Raw genomic sequence first — 26,176 nt, 5'->3', positions numbered from 1 at the left:
AGTGCACTATGCTAAATGACAATCACCTGAGAACTCCACAACATAAGCAGAATAAGAAAATCTCGTCATACACTAGTGAACAATCCCCATATCGGAAAGAGACAAGAAAAATGAGGAAGTGACCAAGATGGCTAAAGTACATATCACTGGACCAGTGTCTCCAGGTCACAAGTCGCAAGTCACAAGAACACACAGGTCTATCCCCATAGTAGACAATGGGTACACACAAGTCTCTCCACACTCTCTCCTAGGTGAGCTCGTAGCTCCAGCCTCCATCTCTCCTCACACTCTCCTTTCTCCCGCTCCAGTGCCGAATGCTGAATGCCCCGCTGAATGCCCCCTGCTCTCCCTCCCCTCCCCTTTCCACCTTAGTCTTCATCCTCATCCCCTCCTTGGAGGGCCCCTTCTTCGCTGAGAATCTCTCGCTTTCTTCTAAGTTCCCATTGGTCATCCTCTTATCTCCTTAGCTGTTGAGGATGGCCGTTGCGCTGCTGGCTCTCTTGATGGCTACGGCGACTTCCTGATCCCTGACTTGCCAGCCTCTTCTAATCAGGATGGTGTAAATTCTCCATGTGCAGGTGAGCTGGATCACCGCACCACTGAACCACTGAACCACTGTGTACCTATAAATACTCTTGACTGCTCCATGTGCTAAGCTCACTCTCCATGTGTGCAGCTCTGGATGAGATCGCCTTGGGTATGATACTCTTGGTTGACCTGTGGTTGACATGTGTCGACGCATGGTTGCCTCGGATAGTACTCCTGGATGAATCCGTGTGATCAACTCCTCTTGTTGTGTGGCTGACTTGTGTTGACACATGGTTAACATGTGGTCAACACATGTTGTCATGTGGTCAGCGCTTGTCGTCGTGTGGTCAGGGGTGTTTCTATTGTAACACCACTATATTTAGGTTGTTCACGTTTGTCATATATATCAACCTCTAATCCTATGGTAGATTGAGAAAGTCTAAGAGCTCGCTTTACACCAGAGCAGGTTGAGACCTTCTGAGCCGTTGTTTCCAATGTGGAAAAGAAAGGCCTAATGCCCCAAAAGGCCTTTGCATCTTAGAGAGTAGAAAAGACCATAGGAACCACCGAGGCCTATGGCGGGAGCTATACCCAATGTTTTGGGGAGAGTGGCCGATCCAGAGGCCAGAGAAGTTGACCTCTCTTAGGGTAAAGTGAGAGATTAGAATATCTTGATCCTTTTTGTCCAAGGGCAACTTACAACTTTATTTCTAAAGAGTTAGCCCTGCGACTTGGGATCAGGACAGAGGAGCTAGGAAGAGCTGCGGACTAGAATTCAGCAAGTTTGTTGTGCTCTTTCCTTTCAAGCAGACCATTGACGCGCATGATATTGCTCGTTTATTCTTCGGATGGTGGTACCCAATGTGCAACATTGATTCCAAGAACATGATGTGTTTGACCATTGTAGCTTATTTGCGCGAGTTTGTTGTGCTCATTCCTTTCAAGCAGCTCATTGCAGACTATTGATACATAAGATATTGCTCGTTTATCCCTCAGATTGTGGTACCCTATGTGCAGCATTCCCACATCAGAAAGAGACTCCAAGTTCACCAGTCAATTTTGGGGGCTTAGTTTGATAACTTTGGGACAAAACTCAATTTTTATAGCAGTATCAGACAGCCAAACGTAAAACATAAATATACAATCAGCTCGCCTTCGACACGCTGAATTGCTATGTTGCCAATTCCCAGTCCAGATGGGAACAGTTTCTTCCTTTGGTCCAAGGGGATCTTGAATGACACCACTCCACCCGTGTTGGTCTGAACACCCTATGAAGCAGTCCTTGGGAGAAAATTCAAGACCCCTCTTCCACAAACATCCGACAAGGTGGATTAAATCACGGAGTCCTATGAGTCATATTCATCATGAAGGTAAAGGAAGAATGCATGAGGTTCTGAAGCTTTGAACCTTTCATCGAATCCACAAAGGCTCGAATATGAGGCGGCAATCCTGCGCAATACTTCCTGAGCTGGGTCTTGGCTGAAATCTCTTTGAATGGGGTTACCCGTAAGTACACATCCCAAAATCTTTGACTCCACTGATTCCCCTTCCTTCATGTGAAGGCCATCACATGCAATGTGGACTTCATCTACAAATTGTCTTGAGAGAAACTGCTGGTAGAAATACTTTTTAAACTTCTTCCACGACTTAGGAGTAGTTCCGTCTACCAAGTTGGCATGCTCCCTCTTTGAATTTCTTGGCCTTGGAGTGCTTTCTGCTTCCGCCTCGATGCCTGCTTTGCGAAAAATCTGAAGAAGAGGATGTGGATGAACTTGAACTGCTACTAAGAGTCCTTTTGCTTTTCTTGTACTTGAAGATCTGGGTCTCAGCGTTGTACTCCTCCCTCTACGCCGGGTTTTATGGTGTCTCGTGAATGAACCTGTTGAAGAAGTAAATGAGGGGCTTGAAGAATGCTTCCTTTTAGATTTCTTCGGGGGAAGTAACAAACACTTGCTTGGGAGATTTCTCAAGGGAACCTGCTTCGAAAAGGTGCTGAAACCGTGGGTTCTTTTTCAAGAATTCATATCCTTGAATCTTGGCCTTGACAGAATCTTCATCAAGGTTATCAACCTATACCTCAGGTCCTTCTTGTTGGGTGGCCTAGCGTTCGAACTTCCATGCTCTCCTGATCTTGCCATCATGACAAGCTGTTTTGAATTTCACATTTCTTCTTGGATAGCCAAAATGCAGGAAGGCTTAGCAGACTGTATGGAGCTGGAGTTGAGGATCAAGGCCAGGAGCAGGACCAGAACAGAGGCGAAAATTCTGGAGCAGGTTTGCGACAGATTTGTAGAAGTTTTGGGAACAGGGCAGATCTGCCTGGGCCAGTGGCTGGCGGCCTTGTGGCCAGGCGGAACTGTAAATGGGGCTGAATCAGCAGATCCAACAGACTGAATGTTGGCTGGCTGGGTCGGCTGATCTGGCAGGTTGCTGAGCTGATTTAGGACTCCATTGGGGGCCTATAAAAATGTAGCAAAAAATTATCAACCAAAATCTGAATTTGTACGATTGGATATTTTATAGTCTTACAAACGTATATATCCATTTGGTTAGCATTTTGGAGCAGCAGTTCAGCCTGCCTCAAGGTCCAATTCAGTAGGTACTGCTGCAGCAAGGGAGGTGGCTAACTGTAGCAGACAAGGACTCAAGGGTTTGCACCCATAGGCTGTCTATCAGGGCAACAAGGAAGATGGGTCAGGGGAGATTTGTGTTGGAAAGGTAACCTCCCCATTTGTAAGCCCCCAAATGAGGAGAGCTTGGGGGAGGGAGACCTAGGGCAGGATATGAAAGAAGAAAGAGAGAGGGGGCTGCCACATGGGCAGCACCTCATAAGAGAAGAAGGCTGCAATAGATGGCGCCAGGAACAAGGCATGGAACTAGGCTGGAAGGAGGCAGATCTGGAGCAACAGGAAAGAGGAGTATCCCGGGCCAGAGGCACGTGGGATGATCTGGTCTATGGGCAGGTTAAAGGCCTGCAGGAGGGCCTGGCAGCAGCACCACCATGGCCAAGTGTGGGGTGCCATCTGGTGCTACCTTGGATGGACCCGTGTACTAGGATGGTTTGCTTGTGCAGGACCGGATTTGGAGGAGCAGGAGCCACTGGTTGAAAAGACAAGAACTAGTATCGACACCGAATCGACCTGTTGGCATTGGGCTGAGATGTGTCGGTGAGAGGGGGTGTTGGAAAGGTCACCTCCCCATCTGTCAGCCCCCAAATGAGAAGAGCATGGGGGAGGGAGACCTAGGGCAGGATGCCCAAAGAAGAAAGAGAGAGGGGGCTGCCACATGGGCAGCACCTCACTGTAGAAGAAGGCTGCAACAGATGTCGTCAGGAACAAGGCATGGAACTAGCCGATGATCTGGTCTATGGGCAGGTTAAGGGCCTGCAGGAGGGCCTGGCAATAGCACCACAATGGGCCAAGTGTTGCAGGAAAGGGAGGGGCTGCAATGGGCAGAACCTTGCCCTTATATAGGGCCAGGAAGGCTGGTCGGCTGGCCAACCAGGTCGGCCAGCCCACAGCCCAAGAATGGGCAGCCCACAGCCCCATATAGGGGAGCTGGTGGGGTCGGTTGGGCCTGTTCCAGTTGGCCAACAAGGGGCAGACTGGTTGGGTATTTTGGGGCCCCCTTGGGGTTCGTAAAGACATCCAGCAGGCCAGCAAGTTTGGGAGCAGCAGTTCAGACACTCTCAAGCTCACAACCAGGAGGTAGAGGAGTCCAAGAGTAGTTGCAAACTGAGCTCACATAGGGCTGGAGCCTTGGCTGTCTTCTAGGGCAGCAAGGAGCTGAGGTCTTTGGACGGAGAGTCTACCTACGCTCGAGGTGGAACACGTGTAGAGATATCCGGCAGATAGTAGAAGTACCTTGTGGTAAGATCAAAGGACCACGATCTAGTGGAACTTTGGATCAATCTCTTTTGTATTGTGTCCATAACTTTGGACGGAAATATATTGTTTTGGTGGTTTCTATATCTGGCTGGATCATACACACATTGTGTGAGCTCCTGAGCTATTCTATCAGTCTTCCGTTGTGCGTACCCTCAATTAGTTGATTTCTAAAAAATTTGCCTCACCATTTGCTGCGTTTCGGAGCAGCAAGGAGGTCAAGATTCCAGGTCAAGCACTGCTTGTGGCTGTCCGGAAGGTTCAGCCTAAAGGTGTGTTTGTGGGGTATGACGACGAGGCCCACATAAGCTCATAGGGAGCACGCAGGCCAAGTATTTTGAAGTGCCACAGAGTAGGATAACAATGTTTTGTGTCTTCAGGGGTTTACATCTAGCCAGCACTCTGCTGGTAGAGGGTGTGACACTGAACATATCTATGTTGTATTGTGTCCATCTTGGGAGGAAGTATAGATGTGCTGGCTCTACATCTCTCGTTTGCATTGTCTAATTTCCTGCTGCACGTATATCTACAGATTTCCAGAGGTTTTGGGTCAGTAGAATGCCTGGAACAGGCCCTATCCCGCAGATCTACCTGGGCCAGTGGCTGGCTGCCATGTGGCCAGCTAGGACTGCAAAAGGGGCTGAATCAGCAGACCCAAGTTTGGTTCTACAGACAGTGGTTGGCTGGCTGAGTTAGCTGATGTGGCAGGCCAGTCGGCTGATTAGGGCTCCTTTAGGGGCCTGTACAAGGGAGCCTTAGATGGCTCATTCATTATACATTCAGTGAGCAGTTTGGAGCAGCAGTTTTGCCTGCATGGAGGTCCAAACGAGGAGGTACTGCTGCAGCAAGGGAGGTGGGTAACTGCAGCAGACAAGGAACTAAAGGTTCTTCATCCATAGGCTGTTTATCAGGGCAGCAAGGAAGACGGAGCAAAGGGGGACATTGTGCCTCACCATTGGCTGCGTTTTGGAGCGGCAAGGAGGTCAAGATTCCAGGTCAAGCACTACCTTGCTTGTGGCTGTCTGGGAGGATCAGCCTGAAGGTGTGTTTGTGGGGCATGATGGCGAGGCCCACATAAGCTCATAAGGAGCATGTAGGCAAAGTGTTTTGGAAGTGCCACAGAGGCATGACAACGATTTTTTGTGTCTTCAAGGGTCCAGACCTAGCCAACACTCTGCTGTTAGAGGGTGGCACACTGAACATATCTATTTTGTATTGTGTTCATCTTGGACGGAAGTATATATTTGCTGGTTCTACATGTCTCTTGTGCATTGTCCACCCACTTGCTGCACTATATCTAAGTACACATTAAGAAAAAAAGTTTTGGCCGAAGGCTGCTCCTGGGCTCCTCTTGAAATGAAGGGTTTGGAGCCTCTTATAGGTCTAAGAGCCAGTCTAGGTTGGATTTGGTTGGCTTGGTCAATGGTATGCGTAGACCAAGTTGGTCAAAAAGCCAACATCAAAGGAAAGTCAAAGCGTTTCTTCTCGACAAAATAGTCAACTCCAAGTTTTTTAATTTGCTTTGTTATTTGCTGAATTCCCTAACATATGGACTTACACTATACATTTTGCATACTTATGGCATATGTAATGGAAATAGATGAGCCAACAACATATTAGGTTATCAGACAAGGCTTAGTGTGGTAAGTGGCAATTGAGGAGGAATATCAATGCGTTACCTTTAGATAAGAAAAGCATATGGCTGCTGGCACACATTTGCTGCATCTGCTGTTTTGAGGCTGCTGCTCGCAAAGGAATCATGCGATGGGCTTGCAGATGCCCATGACAACAACCCCAATTATGCAGATCTAGACCAGGATGGAGCAGTTTAGCCTCTTGAATGAGAACCAACAATTGTATGCCATGTGTATTTTGTGATTGCCAGGCCCAAACCTAAAAATAAGATAGCAGTTAGCATAAATAAATGATGTGATGTCTCCCATGTATGTTTACAGAATTGGATTGTCTCTCCTCAATTAGCATCCACGCTTTCGGAGCATATAGTATGACACAATTTTCATTCGATGGATGTTCTAGCATTGCCAACCTCTTTTTTATCTTCTCTTCCATCTAATTCTACATAACCATGATGCAAATAGCTTGCTTTATGTTCTCATCAAACACCAGTGACCACATCATGAGAAGCAAACATTATATGAGCTGTAGGGTTGTATAGCTTATAAGTTTTATGCTCCTCTGCATACCTAGCAAAAATGTATTTCTCAATGTTGGGATCAAACTTGCCCCTCCTGTCCTTTGAAACATGAGCATAGGTGAGTATCAAGTGATAGCCTAGTGGCTCTCATGTATTTCCATTTTCTAAGATATTGTATGGGATTGAGAGGATGAGTGGAATGGATCATTGTAAATACCATGTGTATGAATGATAAATACCTTGGTATGGGTTGAGAGTTATTTGTGTATGGGATATTATGAGGTTTTTAGAAAGAGTGAGTCATATAAAGAGTGGGTCTCATGGCCATATGTTCCAATAATGTAAGAGAGAGCACATGCCAAGCGTGTGGAAGGCATGTGGGGGAGTGTGGAGTCAAGAGGAATCCTTCTAGAATTCCTATGTGGAAGATGAAGATGAAGGTAGGCTCTCAGAAAGGGAGCCTAGCGGTTGTAATGGCAAGCAACATCAAGTCGAGTTTCCAAGGTATATCCTCTCTAATCAACAATTTGCTTTGGGTGATCTATGTATACATGTTCTCTTGTTTGGAGAATGAAGGGTGAAAGCCTTTTGGACACACACAAGAAGAGTTCTCGTTGTTGCGGCAGCTTTTAGTACCAGCTACAAGATTACAATGGAGGGTCGTGATGAAGACTTTGAGTAGCTTGGGTGGTTGACTGTTGCAAGTGATTAAAAGGCTTCTCCGTGTTGGCCCAAATGCAAGATGTTGGACATTCCAGGGTGATCCGGTTGAAGCCTTTCAAGGAACTAAGGAGTTTGCACATGCTTGTGAGAGATCAGGTGATACATACTGTAGTCTATATAAAGCCAATTTGTTGGGGATTGGAAAGGATTAAAGTGATATACTTCTCATGTATATGCTTCCCTTTTCTTTTGATTTTTAACCATGTGTGCTGCTTGTTTGGGTGTTTTATTGTTCTTATTATTCTTTTTATTCTAAGGCAAATAAAAGTAAGCTCTTCATCAAACAATGTGATACCTATTGGATGGTATGTATTGCTTGTGTGGGTGTTTTATTATGTAATCGATCTTTTCCATCATCTTGGTACTCTTCATCTCTCGTGAGAGAGGATCAAGAGTGCCATAAACTTTGGTTGAGAATCCTAGTGATTATAGACTCTAGGCCTCTGAACTAAACGTGATCTATTGAATGCCCATGAAGAGCGGGAGTGTAAAGTTTGATGGAGAGCTTACTTATATTTTTTTGCAATGTTGCTTTCTCTTAATTTCAAACAATGTGATACCTATTGGATGGTCTGTATTGCTTGTTTGGGTGTTTTATTATGTAACCGATCTTTCCCATCATCTTGGATGTAACATGCAATTCATCTAAAATGCTTTGTGTTTCCATGTCTCTAGGGCAACAATACTCAATCTACATAAAACAATTTCCTTGCTAAAATTTTCTCCTCTAATTCCATCCTTGGATCTTTGGGGTCTGTAATCCCTTGAGTTTTGTTTCTTGCTGACCTTGTTCCTTGTCATCTCTATTTGATGAATAATATTTTCCCAACCTTCGATGCATCCTTTTTATTTCATACAATAAGTAAAAGTATACCCTTAGAATAGAACCTTAGAATATAGCCTTGGTTTTGCTTCTTGAGGTATAATTTCAACCCATTTCTTGTCTTAAGTTTTAACATTAATATTCCCAACTTATATTCATATCTTACTTTCTTGTTGTTTGTTTGCATGTATCGGCGATGTGGTGATTGAAATATATCCTGTGATATATCAGGTATGACTGGGGCTTTTCATATAAAGGGGAAGGAAATCACCAAGTATAAAAGGTAAGCTTCAGTTCACAATGAAAAGAACAATTCTATCTCTATCTTTGGATTGTGAAAATGTTGTTAATTGCTCTTGATAGCACAAAAATCATAAGTAGGGGATAATTAGTCTCGTATAAACAACAAGGTTTGGCCTTCCTAGACATATGCACACTGGAAGGATTTCTGCATTTGAAGTAGCTTAGAACAATTTCATGCACACGCACAGTGTTTAAAAGTCCTCTTTACGTTCATGCGATAGCGCGACTTTCCAAAAGTGAGTAATGTTTAAATAGTTGGCTTGAGAAATTGGATACATACATTGTAATCCTTAGACAAGAAGGGATTTTGCGAGTAGAGACGTGATTTTTGCAAAAAAAAAAGATCAGTTCATGACTGAGTTCGATAGACAACTGTATACAGGCACTTAGGATGTGTTTGAAGGGTTGCTTCCACTGGCAGTTGAAAGCACTTCAGAGCAGCCAATTACCAGAATATTCAGCCTACTGATGCTGATGCACAACACCTTTGGATGCTCCAGGTCAGGTCCAGAAGCAGCCTTCAGACCCTTATAGTCTTCCCATAGGTCTACTTCTATAAGGAACGTTGACCATAGAATCGAACTCGTGCCTTGTGTGCAGCCTGTGTTCAAGCAAGCGTGCAAAACAAGTTCGAAAGAGGAGGATGAAATTGCATGGTTGGGTCTAGTTTGGCCTAGCAAGCACCTTTGGGAGCACCAGTGCTACTGTTAAAGAAGAAAGACATTGGTATATGTCTGTGGGCAGCCAAATTCATGGCTTAAGTGATATGTAAAACAGCTAGCTGCAATCTTACCATGTTTGCTGTTTTTTGGGACAGCAAACACATTACCATTATAATTGCAAGAGAGAAATCTTTCAAAGGTATGCTTTTCAGAGAAAGAACACGAATTGTTTCTCAACGCACCAAACAGCATCTCTAGATTGCAATAAATGTCATGTTTCCAAATCAGAACAGAAATATTGTATCATAAACACATGAATTCAAATAAATATGAGATGCCATTGTAACCATCGGTCCTAGAAAATCTCCATGACAGCAAACTGCTCTTCACTATATTGAAACTGAATTACATGGTTTTGATAATTAGTATTTACATAAGGGCTCTTGCTAAAGAAGCACTCTATTTGAAGCAAAATGTCTAGCTTTAGGGAGGAGGCCCGCAACTTATGCTTGTGCGTAAAGATATTGGGAGTGATAGAATCATTCTTATTGCCTGTTGATGCAAAATCGTCGCTAAGAAGTGACTGTGTGATCAAATACTACTTTCATCAGTTTTGCAGATTTACCCTTGTGAGGCAAAAGTTGTGTCTTTTGCAGTGACATAATATTTTGCAGTGTTCTGTAATGGCGTTTGATGCTCTTTTACAGATTGTCACTGAAAAGCTTGACGAATTTTCTTAAGGGAAAAGGCTATTGGGAGTTTATTACTGGAGCTGAATAAGAACCAGTTATTCATAATGTTCCCAATCAATAGGAGTTGCAGGCATTTAAAGGATGGCATGAGAGAGCTAAAAAAGTTATGTACTGGCCGTCTATCAATATTTCAGATTTTATGATTATGCATATTCAGGATGCAAGCACGCCGAAGGAGGCATGGGATACTTTGATAAAAATGTATAGCACAAATACGTAAGCTGGAAAAATACAGCTTAAGCAGGAGTTGCATAATGTGCATAGAGAAAATATGAGCATCAATGACTACCACATGAAGGTAAAGAAGATTGCAGATGCACTTGCTTCCATTGGGTCGCCAGTGGAAGATGATGATTTAGTTTCTGTGACCTTGAATGGTCTAGGAAAGGATTATGCACAGTTCCGAACATCCATTACCGTCCGTGAGAATTTTCTTGATTTTGGAGAGTTCATGCACTACAATGGATGCTCGACAACCCATTGTACCAAAACAACATGAAGATTGACACTGAATGGTTGGAGCACATGGAAGGATTCCATTGTAATGAACAAAGTAGGACAAGTATACCAACATCAGAGCAGGCCGATCTAGGGGCCGTGGCAGAAATCAGAATATGCAGCAAATTTTAGAAAATCAGTCCTATGGAGGAGGACGTGATAAGGGGGAGCTAAAGAGGTCGTGGTGGATGGCAGAGGTCAAAATGCAAACAGCAATGTTGAATGCTACTATTGTGGTAAAATGGGTCATAGGGTTGAAGAGTGTTATAAAAAGCAGAATGACATCACGATTGCAAAATTACAGCAAGGCAATTATGCATTCTTGAGTAGACAGGGTGATGACAGAAATGAGCATCTGTTTATGGTGTAGCATATGATCAATTCTGTGACAAGTGCAGAAAAAAATAATGATGTGTGGTATGTTGACTCAGGTGCGTCAAACCACATGACAGGTCATACAGAATAGATGCAGAATGCAAGGAAAATGAAAAGATCCGGATTTGTGGAGATTGGTAATGATACTGAACATCCTATTGTGCAGATTGGTAAAATTCCTTTGTCTATGCAGGATGAAAAAAAGAAATACCTGTCTTATGTATTTCATGTCTCGAATATCACTAAGAATTTGATTTCTGTTAGTCAAATGGTTGAGCAGGGCTTGCAGGTCGGATTTAATTCTCATGGATGCTTTGTTGAGGATATGAAAAATAAAGGTTGCTTGATAGCAAAAGGGAAGAAAAGAGCATGATGTTTACGTTGGATGCGGACATGCCTGAATTGAGTGCAGTAATGTTTGCACATGGGACTGGTATAATTGTAGATATTGATATCTGGCATAAACGCATTGGTCATGTTAATGTACGACTACTTAAATAAATACAGGCTCAAAATATTGTTGCAGGATTGTCTAAGTTTAAGGTTGCAGAAATGCATAAGGTATGTGGAGCTTGTCAATTTGAAAAACAGGGAAGGAAATTATTTTCTAGACATGTTCAAGAGAGTAAGAGATCATTGGAATTAATCCACTATGATGTGTGGACTACTAAAGCTGTATCTATTGGAGGCTATCATTATTTTGTCGCTTTTATTAATGACTAAAGTAAAAAAGTTTTGGTGTATTTTATGAAAAAGAAAAGTGAAGTGCTTGGGCATTTCAAAGCTTTTAAAGCTATGGTTGAAAAAGGAACAAGCCTGCAAATGAAATGCCTAAGGTCAGATGGAGGGAGAGAGTACATCTTAAATGAGTTTGCAAGGTTCCTGCAGGAGCATGGCATAAAGCAGTAATATTCATGCAGTCATACCCCACAGCAAAATGGACTTGCAGAAAGAAAAAGCACGCGTATTGGAGAGGTATCTCGTGTCATGCTCAATGAAAAAGACCTGTTAGATTATTATTGGGTTGAAGCAGTTGCGACAGTAATCTATATAATGAATAGGACTTCCACTGTAGCAATACATGGCATGACGTCAGAAGAGAGGTATACTGGTAGGAAATCAGATATTTCTCATTTGAAAGTTTTTGGTTGCATTACCTATGTTCATGTGCCAGATGAGTTGAGATCCAAGTTGGATCCTAAAGCTGAAAAGTGCATCTTTATTGGTTATTCTCTACAGCGAAAAGAGTATAGATGCTATAATCCTTCTACTCGTAAGTTTACAGTGAGCAGAGATGTTTTTGATGAGATGAGCAGTTGGTATAAACCAGTAAATGTGATTGATGATGTAGATGTATAAAATGGTAATGTTGCATACAGCAGTAATCACAAAATATTAGTGGACCTGTAGAGTCCTCTAGCAGTGGTTCACATACTTCCCCATAGACAGGCAGATTGAGATCAGGAGGATCTCCTCAAAGCAATGGAGATAGTGGTATGCAAGTATCACGAAAAGGAAAAGAGAAAGTAGATCAGCCCATGGTTGATGTGAATGCAGGTCACTCTTATGTGGATGGTGAATCCAGTGGCTCAAAATAGAGCCTTGATGATGAGTTGGGTATTCCTTCTGTTGTTACACCTGGAGTAAGGAAGACAAGGGATGTTTTGAGAGCACATGGTAGTGAGCCTATTTTGCGCAGGTCTACCAGAGCTAGGTATCCTGTGGATAGGTTGAAATATGATGGATTTACAGCTATTCACTATGCCTATATGGTCAAAGTGATACATAAACCAGAACCCACTTCTTTTGAGCAAGCCATGGGAAAAGAAAAATGGGAGAAAGCCATGGATGAAGAAATGATGCTTTGGAAGCAAATGCTACATGGAAATTGGTGCCTTTATCTAAAGACAAGAATGCAATTGTCTGTAAGTGAGTTTATAAGGTGAAGCACAATGCAGATGGTTCTGTGAATAGATACAAGATAAGATTAGTTGTCAAGGGGTATGCACAGACATATGACATTGATTATGAAGAAACATTCAGTCCCGTTGCAAGGATGGTAACTGTAAGAGCAATCATTGCTATGGCTGCATCAAAGGGATGGTCTTTACATTAGATGGATATAAAGAATGCTTTCTTGCATGGTGATTTGCAAAAAGAGGTCTATATGGAGCAGTCACCAGGTTATGTTCATGCTGTTCATCTTGAGTTTGTTTACATATTATAGAAAGCCTTGTATGGCTTGAAGCAAGCACCTAGAGCATGGTCTGTCAAGATAGGATAGTATCTTGTCACTATTGGCTTTCAAATTTTCAAGGTAGATTTCTCACTTTATGTGAGAAAAACAGAGAAAGGCATTATGTTGCTTATCATTTATGTTGATGATTTGATCATCACAGAGGTGATAGTAATGAAGATATCCTTTATATGAAAATGCTATTGAAGTAGAAGTTTGAGATGAAGGATTTGGGATAGCTGCATTACTTCTTGGGCATTGAGGTGATTAGGTCCACAAGTGGGATATGGCTCTTGTAGAGGCAGTATGGATTGGAGATGCTGTTTAAATATGGGATGACAGGCTGTAAGTCTATTTCAGTTTCTTTGAAGCAGAATGTGAAGTTGAGCGCATATGCAGGTGAGCTTTTGGAAGATCCTACTATGTACAGATGCATAGTAGGAAGTTTGATTTATATGACTATTATCAGGTCAAATTTGAGCTATGCTGTTAGGTTGGTAAGTCAGTTTATGCAAGCTTCAAGAAAATCGCATTTGGATGCGGCTAGGCGCATACTGAGATATGTGAAGTCCACATTGCAGTATGGACTATTTTATGAGATTGGGGTTCAAATACAATTACATGGATACACTAATGCTGATTGGATTGGTAGTATTTCTGATAGACGATCTACCAGTGAATATGTGTTCTCTTTTGGAAGTGTTGGAGTCACTTGGAGCAGCAAGAAACAGTCTATAGCTGCCTTATCGAGCACAAAGACTGAGTACAGGGGTGCAGCAATAGCTGCATGTGAGGCAGCTTGGTTGCATAAGCTACTTTATGATATGCATCAGTCTACAAATGGGTGAGTTATCATTTATTGTGACAACATGAGCAGTATACACTTGGCAAATAACTCAGTCTATCATGCTAGAATAAAGCACATTGAGGTGCATTATCATTATGTGTGGGAGAAGGTTCTAGTAGGTTTTATTGATCTAGTTTATGTCAGCATAGAGGATCAGATAGCTGACATATTCACGAAGATATTGGGTGCAGAAAGCTGCGCAAGTTCAAAGACTTGCTTGATATGTAGGAATTGGGATTGAGCTCGAGGGAGAGTGTTGAGATATCGAGCTCCACTCGTGATATGCCAAGGTGACCGTTATGTATTCATGTCACCGACTTGTTAGTTGTAGATGCGGTTAGTACATTGTCCATGAATAATAGTTGGATGACAGCTATCTTTATGTACTCTAGTTAGTGGCTCGGTTAGTATGTCACCCAGGTTAGCTGAGTTTGGTTTAAGACCCACATATAGGGTTCACCTATTCCTTTTGTACTTATAGAGAGTTCCTTTGGCCTTCACAACTAAGAAGAAGAAAACTGTTTTCAGCCTCCACCTTTGTGTGTATTCCCCCATTGTGTATGTGAGAAAGCTGCAAGTGAGACTCCTTACTTCTTTGCCACTCTCTTCATAAGAACTGGCCTGGCAGCCCCGAGATCTTGATGCACTGTTTGAACTTTGCGCCATCAAGAGATCTCCTTTAAAAGGGACTCTGGATACCCAACTATCAGCCTTAGTCGAGGGATTCTTCGTCTGCTACCACTAATGCTACCGTCTGGGGTGGTGACTCCACCGTGCCAAAAGCTCTCCCGATGGAGTTGAGGATGGTCCAATACTCCCTTTGGAGCCTCGAGAAGTGGAGTGTCACGAGGACACCATGGTGAGTCAAATCCATGTCATCAATTGTGAACTCGTGGTACCAAGAAATGAAGTACACAAGACGTGGGCTTTGGAGGAGGGGCTCTCTCCACAAGTGTTTAGGTGGTATCGGGGGAGCTCAAATAGAGAAGGAAGACCCCTCCCCATAGATGGTAACCTCCTAGATGTGGTCACCCTCTATTGTTAGGCTCACTCTAATCCAAGCACGCACCTAACTCCCTGTGGGCATTTGTCCAACTATCCTATGCACAACCGCTCTTTTGTAGAGTGACTTGATTTCTTTCTTCACCTGTTGCTTGTCTTCTAGGGAAAGGCGAACCTTTACGGTTTGGGGAGTTGAGGATGCTATATTTGAGCTTCTATTGCCAGACCAAGGATCACCATCAAGAACGAACCCCATAGAGAACAAACATAAACTCTATGCTGCCAAAAACGAGAGACGGGAGGGGTGGAAAAAGGGGAAAAAGCTAAGGAGGAGAGGGTTGAGAGCCTTCAAAAAATCTGGTGGGAAGGGCCAGCACAGCAAAAGATACGCAGCCAAGAAAGAAGGGTCAGGACTACTGCACCATGACCAAAAGAGAACTGTATGGGCTACTCCCAAGTAGTTTGAGCAGGCAACGATCCAAGAGAGTCCAAGTCAGCCTTTCGAAAGAACCACCAAGAGAACTTGAGGGAAGCTCCAAAGAAAAAGCTCCTCAATGGGAGGCCAAAGAGTGCCCTAGCACAGACAATGCTGGCCATCCAAAGGCACTACAGCACCAGACAATGGACCACGAGCCAAGAGAGAGGCCAAAGAGCGTCCATCAGCAGGCTGCATGAGCAGTGGCAGAGTCAAGGCTCTACTACCAGCCCAAACCCCCACAAACCACTAGCATAGGCAGCAAAACCCCCATCGAGCTTCCAAAAACTGCAGCAGGTTGCAAGAACAAGAGCCGGGCTCACCAAGATGGCAAGCCGGCCAGACACGGCTCCCGAAAAGGCGCCAAAAGGTGCAGAACCAGGTCGGAGCTAAAGGGTGGCCTTCAGCCAACAATGGCTCCGCGAAAAACCTGTCAAAGGGGACAGCAAAGGGTCGGAAGGGGGTGTGGGAATAGGCGAGGAGAAAACAAGAAGGGGTGAGTGGGAAGGAGATGGCGGGGAGGAAGGCAAGCATAACAAGTAGGGAGAAGCGATGGCAACAATTATTACCTGTGAAGTCTTATGATGAAGAATTTGTTCATTGCTAAGAGTCTATTGGAGCTTTGTTACAGTGATGAGGTCCATCTAGCAATCTAGTTATTACTCTTGCTACACCTTAGCGAGGAGGTAATGCATGTGGTAGGCAGCAAGCTCTAGAACAAACAACCAATTGCACTTGCTAGTCTTACTTAGGATCGCATGCCAGGGATGCCAAGGCTATGTCTCTTATTGCCTTGTCTGTTAAGAGGTTCATTATACCTCATATCCATTCCTCCAAGACTTGCAAGCAAGCTTAGGATACCTTGGAGAATATGTATCCAGCAAGGAATAAGTACCTGAAAAGACGCTTGATAGTGTCAAGATGCAAAGGAGTAATTCAATGTCAAACCATGTAGCTAAGATTCAGAATCTTAGAGAATAGTCGCTGAATATTGATGAGGTGATACCTGACAGCTAGCACATTAAACTCTTTGCCAAAGTCTTATTTGTATTTTCATACTTCTATATCTGTCCTTGACAAGTAGTACAGTTACAATTACTTTCCAGGAGCCAGTGGGACTGTTATTGCACAAAGAACAAACAAGAATGAACATGTATATTGATGTGCATGATGGGATGAAGCCTTGTTGGCAAAAGGCAAGGGCAAGCCTCATTATGGTGGCCATCAATCAAGTACTGATTCAGCTCATCCATCTAAAATAAATTCAAATAATGCTAGTCAATTAAAAAAGAAGGATAAGTTCCATTACTGTAAGAAGGCTAGATGCTATATTAGTGAGTGCACGAAGAGGTTGAAGAAAGAAAAGGAAAAGGAAGCTGGAATGACAATCTTAGATTCCAATACATCAAATGCAATCAAGGAAATGCTTCCAAAACTATGTGGCTGAAGATCTCGGTCCTTCATGGCTAGCAGTTATGATGCCAGCCATGAGATTACTTCACCTAGTGTGAGTGATGCTTCAACTGTCGTGAGTGGTAATAACACCTATTACACCACTGGATGGGGCTGCTGCATCTACAACAGAGCATAGAAGCACGAATCCCATCTCGCATGTGCCAGTGATTAAGAAGAATTTACTGTCAGTTTTCCTCTGTTGGGAGATGAGGTCATGCTGTCATTTTTAAGGATAGTAAGTGCATTGTCAAGGATAGAGAAAGGAACTATCAGGTAATTACTACATGCACTATAAATTAGGGTTTGTAGCAGCTGGACAAACATGACATTTGCATATCAAATGGATGTGTGTTGTGTCTTCAATGAAAGATGCAAAATTAGGACATGCATGATTTGGCCATTGAGCTATGGAGGTTCGGAGTATTGCAAAGACATGGGATGGTATTGAATATGTTCTCTTTGGAGACTCCTCCAGTACATGTTTGTGAAGGGTGCATTTTGGGAAAGATGAATAGGAATGCCTTTCCAAGGGATAGGTCTGTTAGAAAAAATTGCAGCTCATACATAGTGATGTAAGTGGTCACATGAGGACACCATCTTTGCGACATCATTTGTAATTTGTGGCCTTAATTGATAAATTTTCCAGATTCTATGGGTTTATCCCTTAAAAGAAAAACTTGATGTCTTCCAATGCTTCAAGCGATTTGTGGCTATGACGGAGATGCAAAGTGAAGACTCTAAGAACAGACAGACGGGAGGAGTATATGTTAGATGTCTTCAAAGATTTCTTGAAGGAGACGCATAAAGCATCAGTATATAGTTCCATATACACCTGAACAAAATGGTGTTGCTGAGGTGAAAAACAGCTCAAATTCTGGATGGAGGAGATAATGTGTGCAACACATGTTTTCAACAGATGCCCAACCAAGGCCTTAAAAAGCAATTCTCCTTTTAAGGCTTGATATGACAGGAAACCCAAGGTTGACTACCTCGGGGTGTTTGGCTGCACACCTATGGACATATGCCTAAACAGTTGAGAATCAAGCTGGATGATAAGGCCATTAAGTGCATTACAGCAGTGAAAGTAAAGCTTACCATCTCTAAAATGCTTAAGCTAAGAACATTTTTGTCCATAGAGATGTGGTTTTTGCAAAAAACTCAGAGCAATACATGATTGAGTTTGCTAGACTGCTGCATATGGGCTCTCAAGATGTGTTTGAAGGGTTGCTTCCACTGACTGTTGAGGGCACTTCAGAACAGCTAGTAGAAATCAGCATCCTACACACGCTAATGCACAGGAATCAGGATGCTCCCAATCAGGTCGTCCAAGATCAGCCTATCATACATGATGATGTGGAAGAGGAGGTCAGAGAACAGAGAGCTGCTTCACAGGGAGCTAGAACAGTCCCCATGTGGCTGATTCAAACTCTGCAGGACAGCAGAATTTCAGCCCATCTATCCAGTAGACAAAGGCTGGTTCAAGGGGGATGGGAGGAGGGTGAGTTCACTGCCTGATACAAAGAACTTGACCACTTTGAGGATGCTCAAGACAGTGAGCATTGGATGAGAACCATGAATTTAGAAGTGCATTCTATCCAAAAAAGGAATATATGGGATTTGGTGAATTTGCCTATTGTAATAAAAGATGTTGGGAGAAAGTGGGTGTAGAGAGAGACTTATAGTACCATTGAGGTACAAGGCAAGGTTGGTTATCAAAGGGTATTCTCAGCAAAAGGGGATATTCTATCATGAAACCTTTCCCCCCCTTCCTTCATTGGCTGCTCATTTTGGATGGACAATACATCAATTGGACATCAGTACAGCCCTTCTCAATGATGACTTGCATGAAGAAGTGTATGTGAGTCAGCCTATTGATTTTCAGGTGCCTGTCAAGAAGACAAAGTATGCAAGCTGCATTATGGACTCAAACAAGCCCCACGGGCTTGGTATGAGAAGATCCATACATTATATATATATATATATATATATCTCTGTGTGTGTGTGTGACACACACACACACACACACGCACACACACACATAGCAGACCTTTATGTCTATTTCCATCAAGAAGATCTTTCAATACTTGTGTCTTTTGATGGATGTCTTTAAAACCCTCCTATCATAGCCATATCATCCAATACTTGTGTCTTTTGATGGATGTCTTTAAAACCCTCCTATCATAGCCATATCATCCTTAGTTCCTTACAAGTTTGAACCACAATATTGTTTCCTTTTGCAGGATGGTGCCTCACTCACGGCTCATCACCAAGCCATTTTAATAATGCTCCCAGGATGATGCCTACCCTCACAAGGCATTAGTGAAATGCATGCATGTAGCATGCTGTTTATCTAAAAAATATACGACATACATGGAGATTAGGGACTGCTACTCCATGCATGCAACATGAGCTAGCTGCAGCAAAAGACATGATAACCAAAAGAGGATGAAGAGTGAAGAGGGAGAGAACCTACAACGCATGCTGGGTCCAATCCATGGGATCATAAGCCCAACAATCTTCCCATAATGCAAACTGATTGTAGAAGTGTCACTTGATCCTTGAAGATTCCCCTGTTGAAGAAACAAGATGCCTCCAAAGGAAACTTCTCTCCTTTGGTAAAGATGTGGGGAATATGTCTAATGTATTATCCTAGAACAAACAATAGATCTAGTGATTTTAAACGTTTTCAAGCATAAATGATATTCTAGTCTTACAAAGGTATATATAAATGATACCTAATATCAATGTGCTTAGTCCACAAGATTCTTGGTTAAATCCATACATGATTGGTAGTCACAACCTGTTGGAATTGAACCATATGTGCAATGCCACGATCACCAAGTAGCTTACAACTTCACAAGCTAGTAAATTCCCTGAAAAATATACTAATCAAAGAAAGAGTAGCCATGAGATACAGCCATTACTCGAGGAAAACAGTGTAGCATGCGGAAAATTTTCTCCTTTGGTAAAGCTGTGCTGAATATGTCTGATGGATTAACCCAGTAAAAACAATAGACCATCTAACCCTACTTATTTCCACAATTTCATGATAAGTTATACCTGATATCAGTATGCTTAGTCATCTTGGCCATAGCATACATGATTGGCTCTCGCAACCAATCAAAACAAATCCAAACACTGCAATACCAAGGTCATCAAATCGTTGGGAGAGAGGAGTCAACTCCCTACATCCCAAAGAGGACATGGGGGAGTCGACGACTGGCAATTGGAATGCCATGTGGGCAGCACAGGCAGCATGGCATGCTGCCAAATGGGAAGCATAGGGAAGGTTGCTCTTGGTTTAGGTTGGAGCCTATTTACAGGCTGAACAGTTCTAGGGATTGCCATGGAGCTGCCCATCCAAGGGGCTTTCTGTAGGCTCACGGAAGCAAAAGGATGCACAAGAGTGGAGCAAGAAGTGGAAGCCGTCACATCAACTAGTGGAAATGAAAATGAAAGTACAAAGTACTATAAAAGAGAACCCTAGGACCTAGTGTCCTAGTGGTACCACTAGTACTAGGTGTCATAAGATACTAAAAGTACTACATGACCTAAGTGCCAATAACTAAAGCAACATGGCACATACCAGGGCCCAGAGGGCATCAATACGACCGGGAGAAGATGGCCTACAAACCCCCCTCCATGGTATGGGCTGAAGTATTCAAGAAACGTCTCAGAATACATGGTATTTTCTGGTCATGGTGGCACATGTTTATCCAAAAGGATATAGCCACCTATGAATGTACGTACAAGGTATGCCAGATCATGTAACAAAGGGAACCAAGTGTAAAGCCTGTCGAAAGACTTCGAACTTGGGATGAGGAAGTGCCTTTGTAAACATATCTGCTATGTTGTTCTCTGTGGGAAGGTAGGACAACTCTATGTCTTCTGCTGACAACCGCTCTCGAACATAATGATAGTAAACTTCAATGTGCTTGGTACGTGCATGAAATTCTGGATTACGCGTAATGGCCAAAGCACTCTGGCTATCAGTGTAGACCATAGTGGAGGATGTCTGGCGAATACCAAGATATGTAAGTAACTGTTGAAGCCAGGCACACTCTACTGTAGCGGTGAAGGCTGCCTTGTACTCAGCCCCACAGCTGGATATGGCAACTGTTGGTTGCTTCTTGCTGAGCCAAGCGATACATGAACTGCCAAGCAAAAAACAGTTGCCGGTATGTGATACTCTGGTGTCGGAACAACTTGCCCAGTCACTATCTGTGTAAGCATGCATGGTAAGTGAACCCTGATCACCATAGAAGAGGGCTAAATCCTAAGTGCCTCTGAGATATCTGAAGACTCTCTTCATTGCCTGCCAATGTTGTGAACTAGGCATGTGCATGAACTTGTTGAGCTGGGATACTGCATACTGTAAGTCAGGTTTGGTGTGGCATAAGTAAATGAGACATCCAACAGCCTGCTGGTAAAGAGTGAGATCGCATGGTGGGCTCCCATCAAGAGCTGAAAATTTGAAGCCAGGGTTCACTGGAGTAGAGATTGGCTTGCAATCCTCAAACTGAAAATGATCAAGGAGGTGTCCAATATACTTGGACTGTGACATCATGATACCTCCCTCGACATGAGCAAACTGAATGCCCAAATAATATGCCTGACATTTCAAAAGCTTGCTGCAAATCAGCCTTGAAAGTTGCAATATGCTGAGTATCAGGGCCCATGATCAGCATGTCATCCACATATAAAATCAGTACTAAAATATCAGATCCACTCCCACAGACATAAAGAGTGGGCTCTGTGGGGCTATTCTGAAAACCAAGGGACAGTAAGTGTGCATGAATTTTAGCATTCCATGCCTGGGGTGCCTGCTTCAAACCATAAAGGGCTTTTCTCAGCCGTCATACCTTGTTTTCAGAGCCAACAACCTCAAAGCTAGGAGGTTGTGTCACATAAACTTCTTCTTGCAGATCCCCATGAAGAAAGGCAGTCTTGATGTCAAGCTGGTGCACTTGCCAATGGTGATGGGCTGCAATGGCAGTAACACATCTAATAGTAGTAATCTTGGAAGTGGGAGCAAAGGTCTCCTCAAAGTCAATGCCTTGTTGTTGGGCATACCCTTTTGCAACAAGACGGGCTTTGTGTCGATCTATGCTGCCATCAGATTTCCTTTTTAATTTGTAGACCCACCGGGTACCAATGGCATGCTTGTCGGGAGGGAGATCTACTAACTCCCATGTGTCATTTTTGGCAATAGATTGTAGCTCAGCTCTCATTGCATCCATCCACTCTTTGCTGTCAAAAGCATCTTTATGGCACAAAGGCTCTTCATTGCAAGCTGTAGCAAGGAGTGCAAACTCAAGAAAGTGACCATGCATCTGTGTATTCCCTGATCTTGTCCGGGCGGTAAGAGGTTGATCTTGTTTGCTGTCCCTCAATGTGTCAAGAAGCCATCTGGGAACTTGCCTTTGCTGTCTATTGACAGGTCTTTCTTCAATCACTGCATCATGAATAGTGGGATCATTTTGTGCTGGAAGAGGAACCTTGAAATCAGCATGGGGTGCTGGCTGATCATTGCTTGTTGGAGGGCCTGCAGGAGGCTCATGTTGCTGGTCAAAGGCCCCCTCTGAGGGAAGCAGAGGTAACCAAGAGTCAAAGGCATCAAGCATGTCAACTTTTGGCTTAGCTTTGCAGTCCATAAGAGGAGAAGCCAAATGTTCAGCAAAGATTGCATCTCTACTGACAATAATCTTCCCAGTATTTGGTTGATACAATCGATACCCTGTGCTCTTTTGGCTATAACCCATAAATATGTCATCAAGCTTATGTCTCAGTTGAGATGGTACATGAACATGTGCAAGAGACCCAAAAACTCTCATGTGTGAAAGTGAAGGCTTCTTGCCTTTCCATGCTTCATAAGGTGTAACAGTCCTCAATGTCCTTGTAGGTGATCTATTCAGCACATAGTTGGCACACATCATTGCATCAAGCCAAAATTTATTGGGCAAGGACTTGGCCTTAAGCATGCATGTGGCCATCTCCATAGTTGACCTGCTCTTCGTTTCAGGAACAGGATTATGCTGAGGAGTGTAAGGAGTAGTGCATGAGTGAACAATGCATGCCCCGTGAAGACAAAAATGCATCAAACTCCTTTGACATATACTCTCCGCTTCTATTTGTGTCGAGGGTGACAAGCTTGCATCTTGATTCATTCTCAACCATATTCAGCCACCTCTGAAAGCATGAGAACACTTCAGATTTGGCTTTTAAAACATATACCCAGCAATATCTTGAAAAGTCATCAATTAGAGTCATGAAATATTTGTACCCCCCAATGGCATTTGTCCTCATTGGGCCACAGACATCACTGTGCACTAGCTGTAATTTCCTTTGTGAGAATTTTAGACAATTCTATTGAAAAGGAAGCCGATGCATCTTACCCAAAAGACAACCCTCACACACATGTTTGGAAACTGTGAGTTTGAGGTACATCATTTGCCATGCCCTGTGAATGTAACTTGGCAAGAGCTCTATAATTGAGATGACCCATTCTCTCATGCCAAAGATGACTTTTAGCAAGCTGTGAATCTGAAATAGCAAATGCTTTAATAGAAAGTGTAGCTGAGTGATGATCAAGGTGATAAAGCCCCTTTTGCAAAGTGCCAGTGAGAACTATGGCATTGTCATCATGAAGATCATATACTAGATATTTGTATCCATCAAAAATCACTCTGAAACCTGAAGTGGCAATTGCTGAAATTGAAATCAAGTTGACTTCAATTCCAGGCACAAAAAGAACATTTGTCAAAGCGACAGGATGGCTTGAAATGGACGTGAGTTGCACATCTCCAATTCCTTTTACAGCATAGGAAGCATTATTAGCACATGTGACAGTCCCCCCTCGAGGTGCATTAGCTAAGGAATGAAACAACTGTTTGCAAGATGTGACGTGCTTGGAAGCACCACTATCAAAATACCAAGACTGAGCATCATTAGCAGTAAAGAATGCATCAACTTTGGAGGGATCAAAGGAGCAATGGACAACCCATGCTCAATCATCCTGGAGAGCATGTGCATGTGAGGCATCTGCTGGCTCGTGGGATTCAATTGCATGTGAGGCATTGACTGTCAATCCTGCTTTCTTTTTCTTCGAAGCAATGCACTTCGTGCATTTTAAAATTTCATGCCTTGGCTTGCGACAATAGTTGCATCTTTTCTTCTTTGACTTACTAGCTGTATTTTGAGATGCATTGGAGGAATTGCCACCGTTAGGCGCATATTTAGGCTTGGAAGCCTTGCCTTTTCCTGTCTGCTGTGAAGCAAATGTATGATCAGGAATAGTAGCTTGCCTATTAGCACGACTTTGCTCTTCCTGCAAAAGCAAAGTGACTAACTGATCAAAGGAGTAGTGGTTTGGATTACCCATGGCCACTAGTTGAAGGGTTGTAGCAAACCCTTGATATGTATCTGGCAGCCCATTCAATGTGGTATTGACAAGCTGAGAATTTGGCACCACCTCATCAATATTGGCAAGTTGTTTCATGAGGTCCTTGACCTTTCAAGTATGCATCCATAGAGTCACCTTCATTCATGCTGACTTCCTACAATTGTCTTCCTAAATATGCAACACGTGCCTCATTGCAAATCTGATAAAGAGAAGCCAATTTGTCCCAAGCATCCTTTGCTGTCCTGCATGACCGGATGTGTGGAATAATGATTCTCTTGCATGATAAAGCAATACTGGAATGTGTATTTGCATCTCTTGCATCCCATCTTGTTTGTTCCTGAGTTGGAGGAGCAGTAACAGAGGTGCTAGAGGATAAAGCATCAGGAGGAGTACCCTCTGCAGAGGGACCAGCACTAGGAGCAGCCACTGTAGCATTGGTTGGCCTCAGATCAACTCTAGAAACAATGTTCCAAAAATGCCTTGCAACAAGAATATGTTTCATGAGATAAGACCACATCGGGTAGTTGGTGCCATCCAACTTATCATCTTCACGAAGAATGCCAAATAAATCATGATTGTTGCCAGCCATTGCAAATGGGATACCCTGAAAAGAAAAGACCTGAAAACACAAAAGCTTCAAGGCTATCACTGCAAAGAGGTGGCTGTCCAAAAATGACAGCAAATGTTTGCAACAAGTGAATGTCCTGCAAATTTCCAGCCCAAATCAAAGGGCAAATGCAAATTTGACCCAAATGTGACCTTGTCAGGCAATGACCACTGCAAAAATCAGAAAATGTGGCAAACGCCCCAAATGTAACGAGGGCAAAAAAGCCAAAAAGAGGGCAAATACAGAAAAACTCCAAATTTTGCTGAGATTTTGCAAATGTGACCTAATGTCTTGCAATCTGACCCAATGTCTTACAAATGTGACCCAATGTCTTGCAATCTGAAGAAGAAATTGCAATCCAAATTCCAAAGCTCCAATGTCTTGCAAGAAATTGCAACCAAAAGAAGGGAAATGAACTGAAAAACCCCAAATTTGCCAATGTCCAGCAAAAGCCCCAAAACTGCAAAATCGAAGCCCAAATGCAAAAGCCCCAAATGTTAGCAAAAAATTGCAGATTTGTTGCAATGTCTGCTCCAGATGGTACGGAATAGTATGGACGTCGAAGTACAAAAATGTACGAAAATCGAAAAGTGTATGGAAATTCGTATAGCTGTGTGGACGGTATGGAAATCCGTACAATTGTACGGACATGTTCTGATGCGTTGTATGGACGGCTGTACGGAATCATACGGACATAGTTTTTTTTTTCCTCGACAGTTGACGCGTTGTACGGAATCGTACGGACAGCAGGTCGGGGAGTCGTGTCGGAGTTGTGCGGGAGTTGGAGCTGGAAGCAGGAAGCTAGGAGTAGGGAGCAGGTCTAGGAAGGAAGTGCTCTGATACCACTGTAGGCTCACGGAAGTAAAAGGATGCACAAGAGTGGAGCAAGAAGTGGAAGCCGTCACATCAACTAGTGGAAATGAAAATGAAAGTATAAAGTACTATAAAAGAGAACCTTAGGACCTAGTGTTCTAGCGGTACCACTAGTACTAGGTGTCATAAGACACTAAAAGTACTAGGTGACCTAAGTGCCAATAACTAAAGCTACATGGCACATACCAGGGCCCAGAGGGCATCAATACGACCGGGAGAAGATGGCCTACACTTTCCATGGGCCATGCCATGGAAGCGAAGGGCTAGCACGAAGCCTATGTCTGGGCCTGCAGTAGAATGGCCAGTCTACAGACTTGTTAGCCAATAGACAGAAATCTATGGGCCTTCTCAGATAGGGTAGGGCTGACAAATCGGGCGAGCTTGAAGCCAGGTCTATAATCTGTTCAGTTAGATTAAACAAAGAAGAAGCCCTCCTATAAGTAGCCCCCCCTTATGGGGTTGTTGGAAGTTCTCCAAATAGCCACATAGAGCATACAGGAGGGGTATTTTTGTATTTGATGCAATCCTACAAAGGTAACTTGGAAGGACTAGGCTAGAGAATCTCACAATTCCCTT

The 26,176-nt window shown here is 43.2% G+C and overlaps 1 protein-coding gene across 2 annotated transcripts in view; it reads left to right on the top strand.

Moving 5' to 3' along the window:
• Positions 1–26,176, top strand: part of MMH-1 (MUTM homolog-1) — a 102,099-nt gene that overhangs the window by 9,457 nt on the left and 66,466 nt on the right. For both annotated transcript variants that reach the window (XM_087371358.1, XM_087371357.1), the window contains exon 3: positions 8,345–8,396. In XM_087371358.1, coding sequence (XP_087227484.1) covers positions 8,345–8,396 — 52 coding nt within the window. The remainder of the gene's footprint in view (positions 1–8,344; positions 8,397–26,176) is intronic.

Source organism: Dipteris shenzhenensis, chromosome 33 (genome assembly GCF_047967505.1).
Source record: "Dipteris shenzhenensis isolate YYH24624 ecotype China chromosome 33, Dip_SZ_1.0, whole genome shotgun sequence".
NCBI classification, from domain to species: Eukaryota; Viridiplantae; Streptophyta; class Polypodiopsida; order Gleicheniales; family Dipteridaceae; genus Dipteris; species Dipteris shenzhenensis.
Note: the sequence above shows the minus strand (reverse complement) of the source record. Positions and strands in the feature narration are given on the sequence as shown.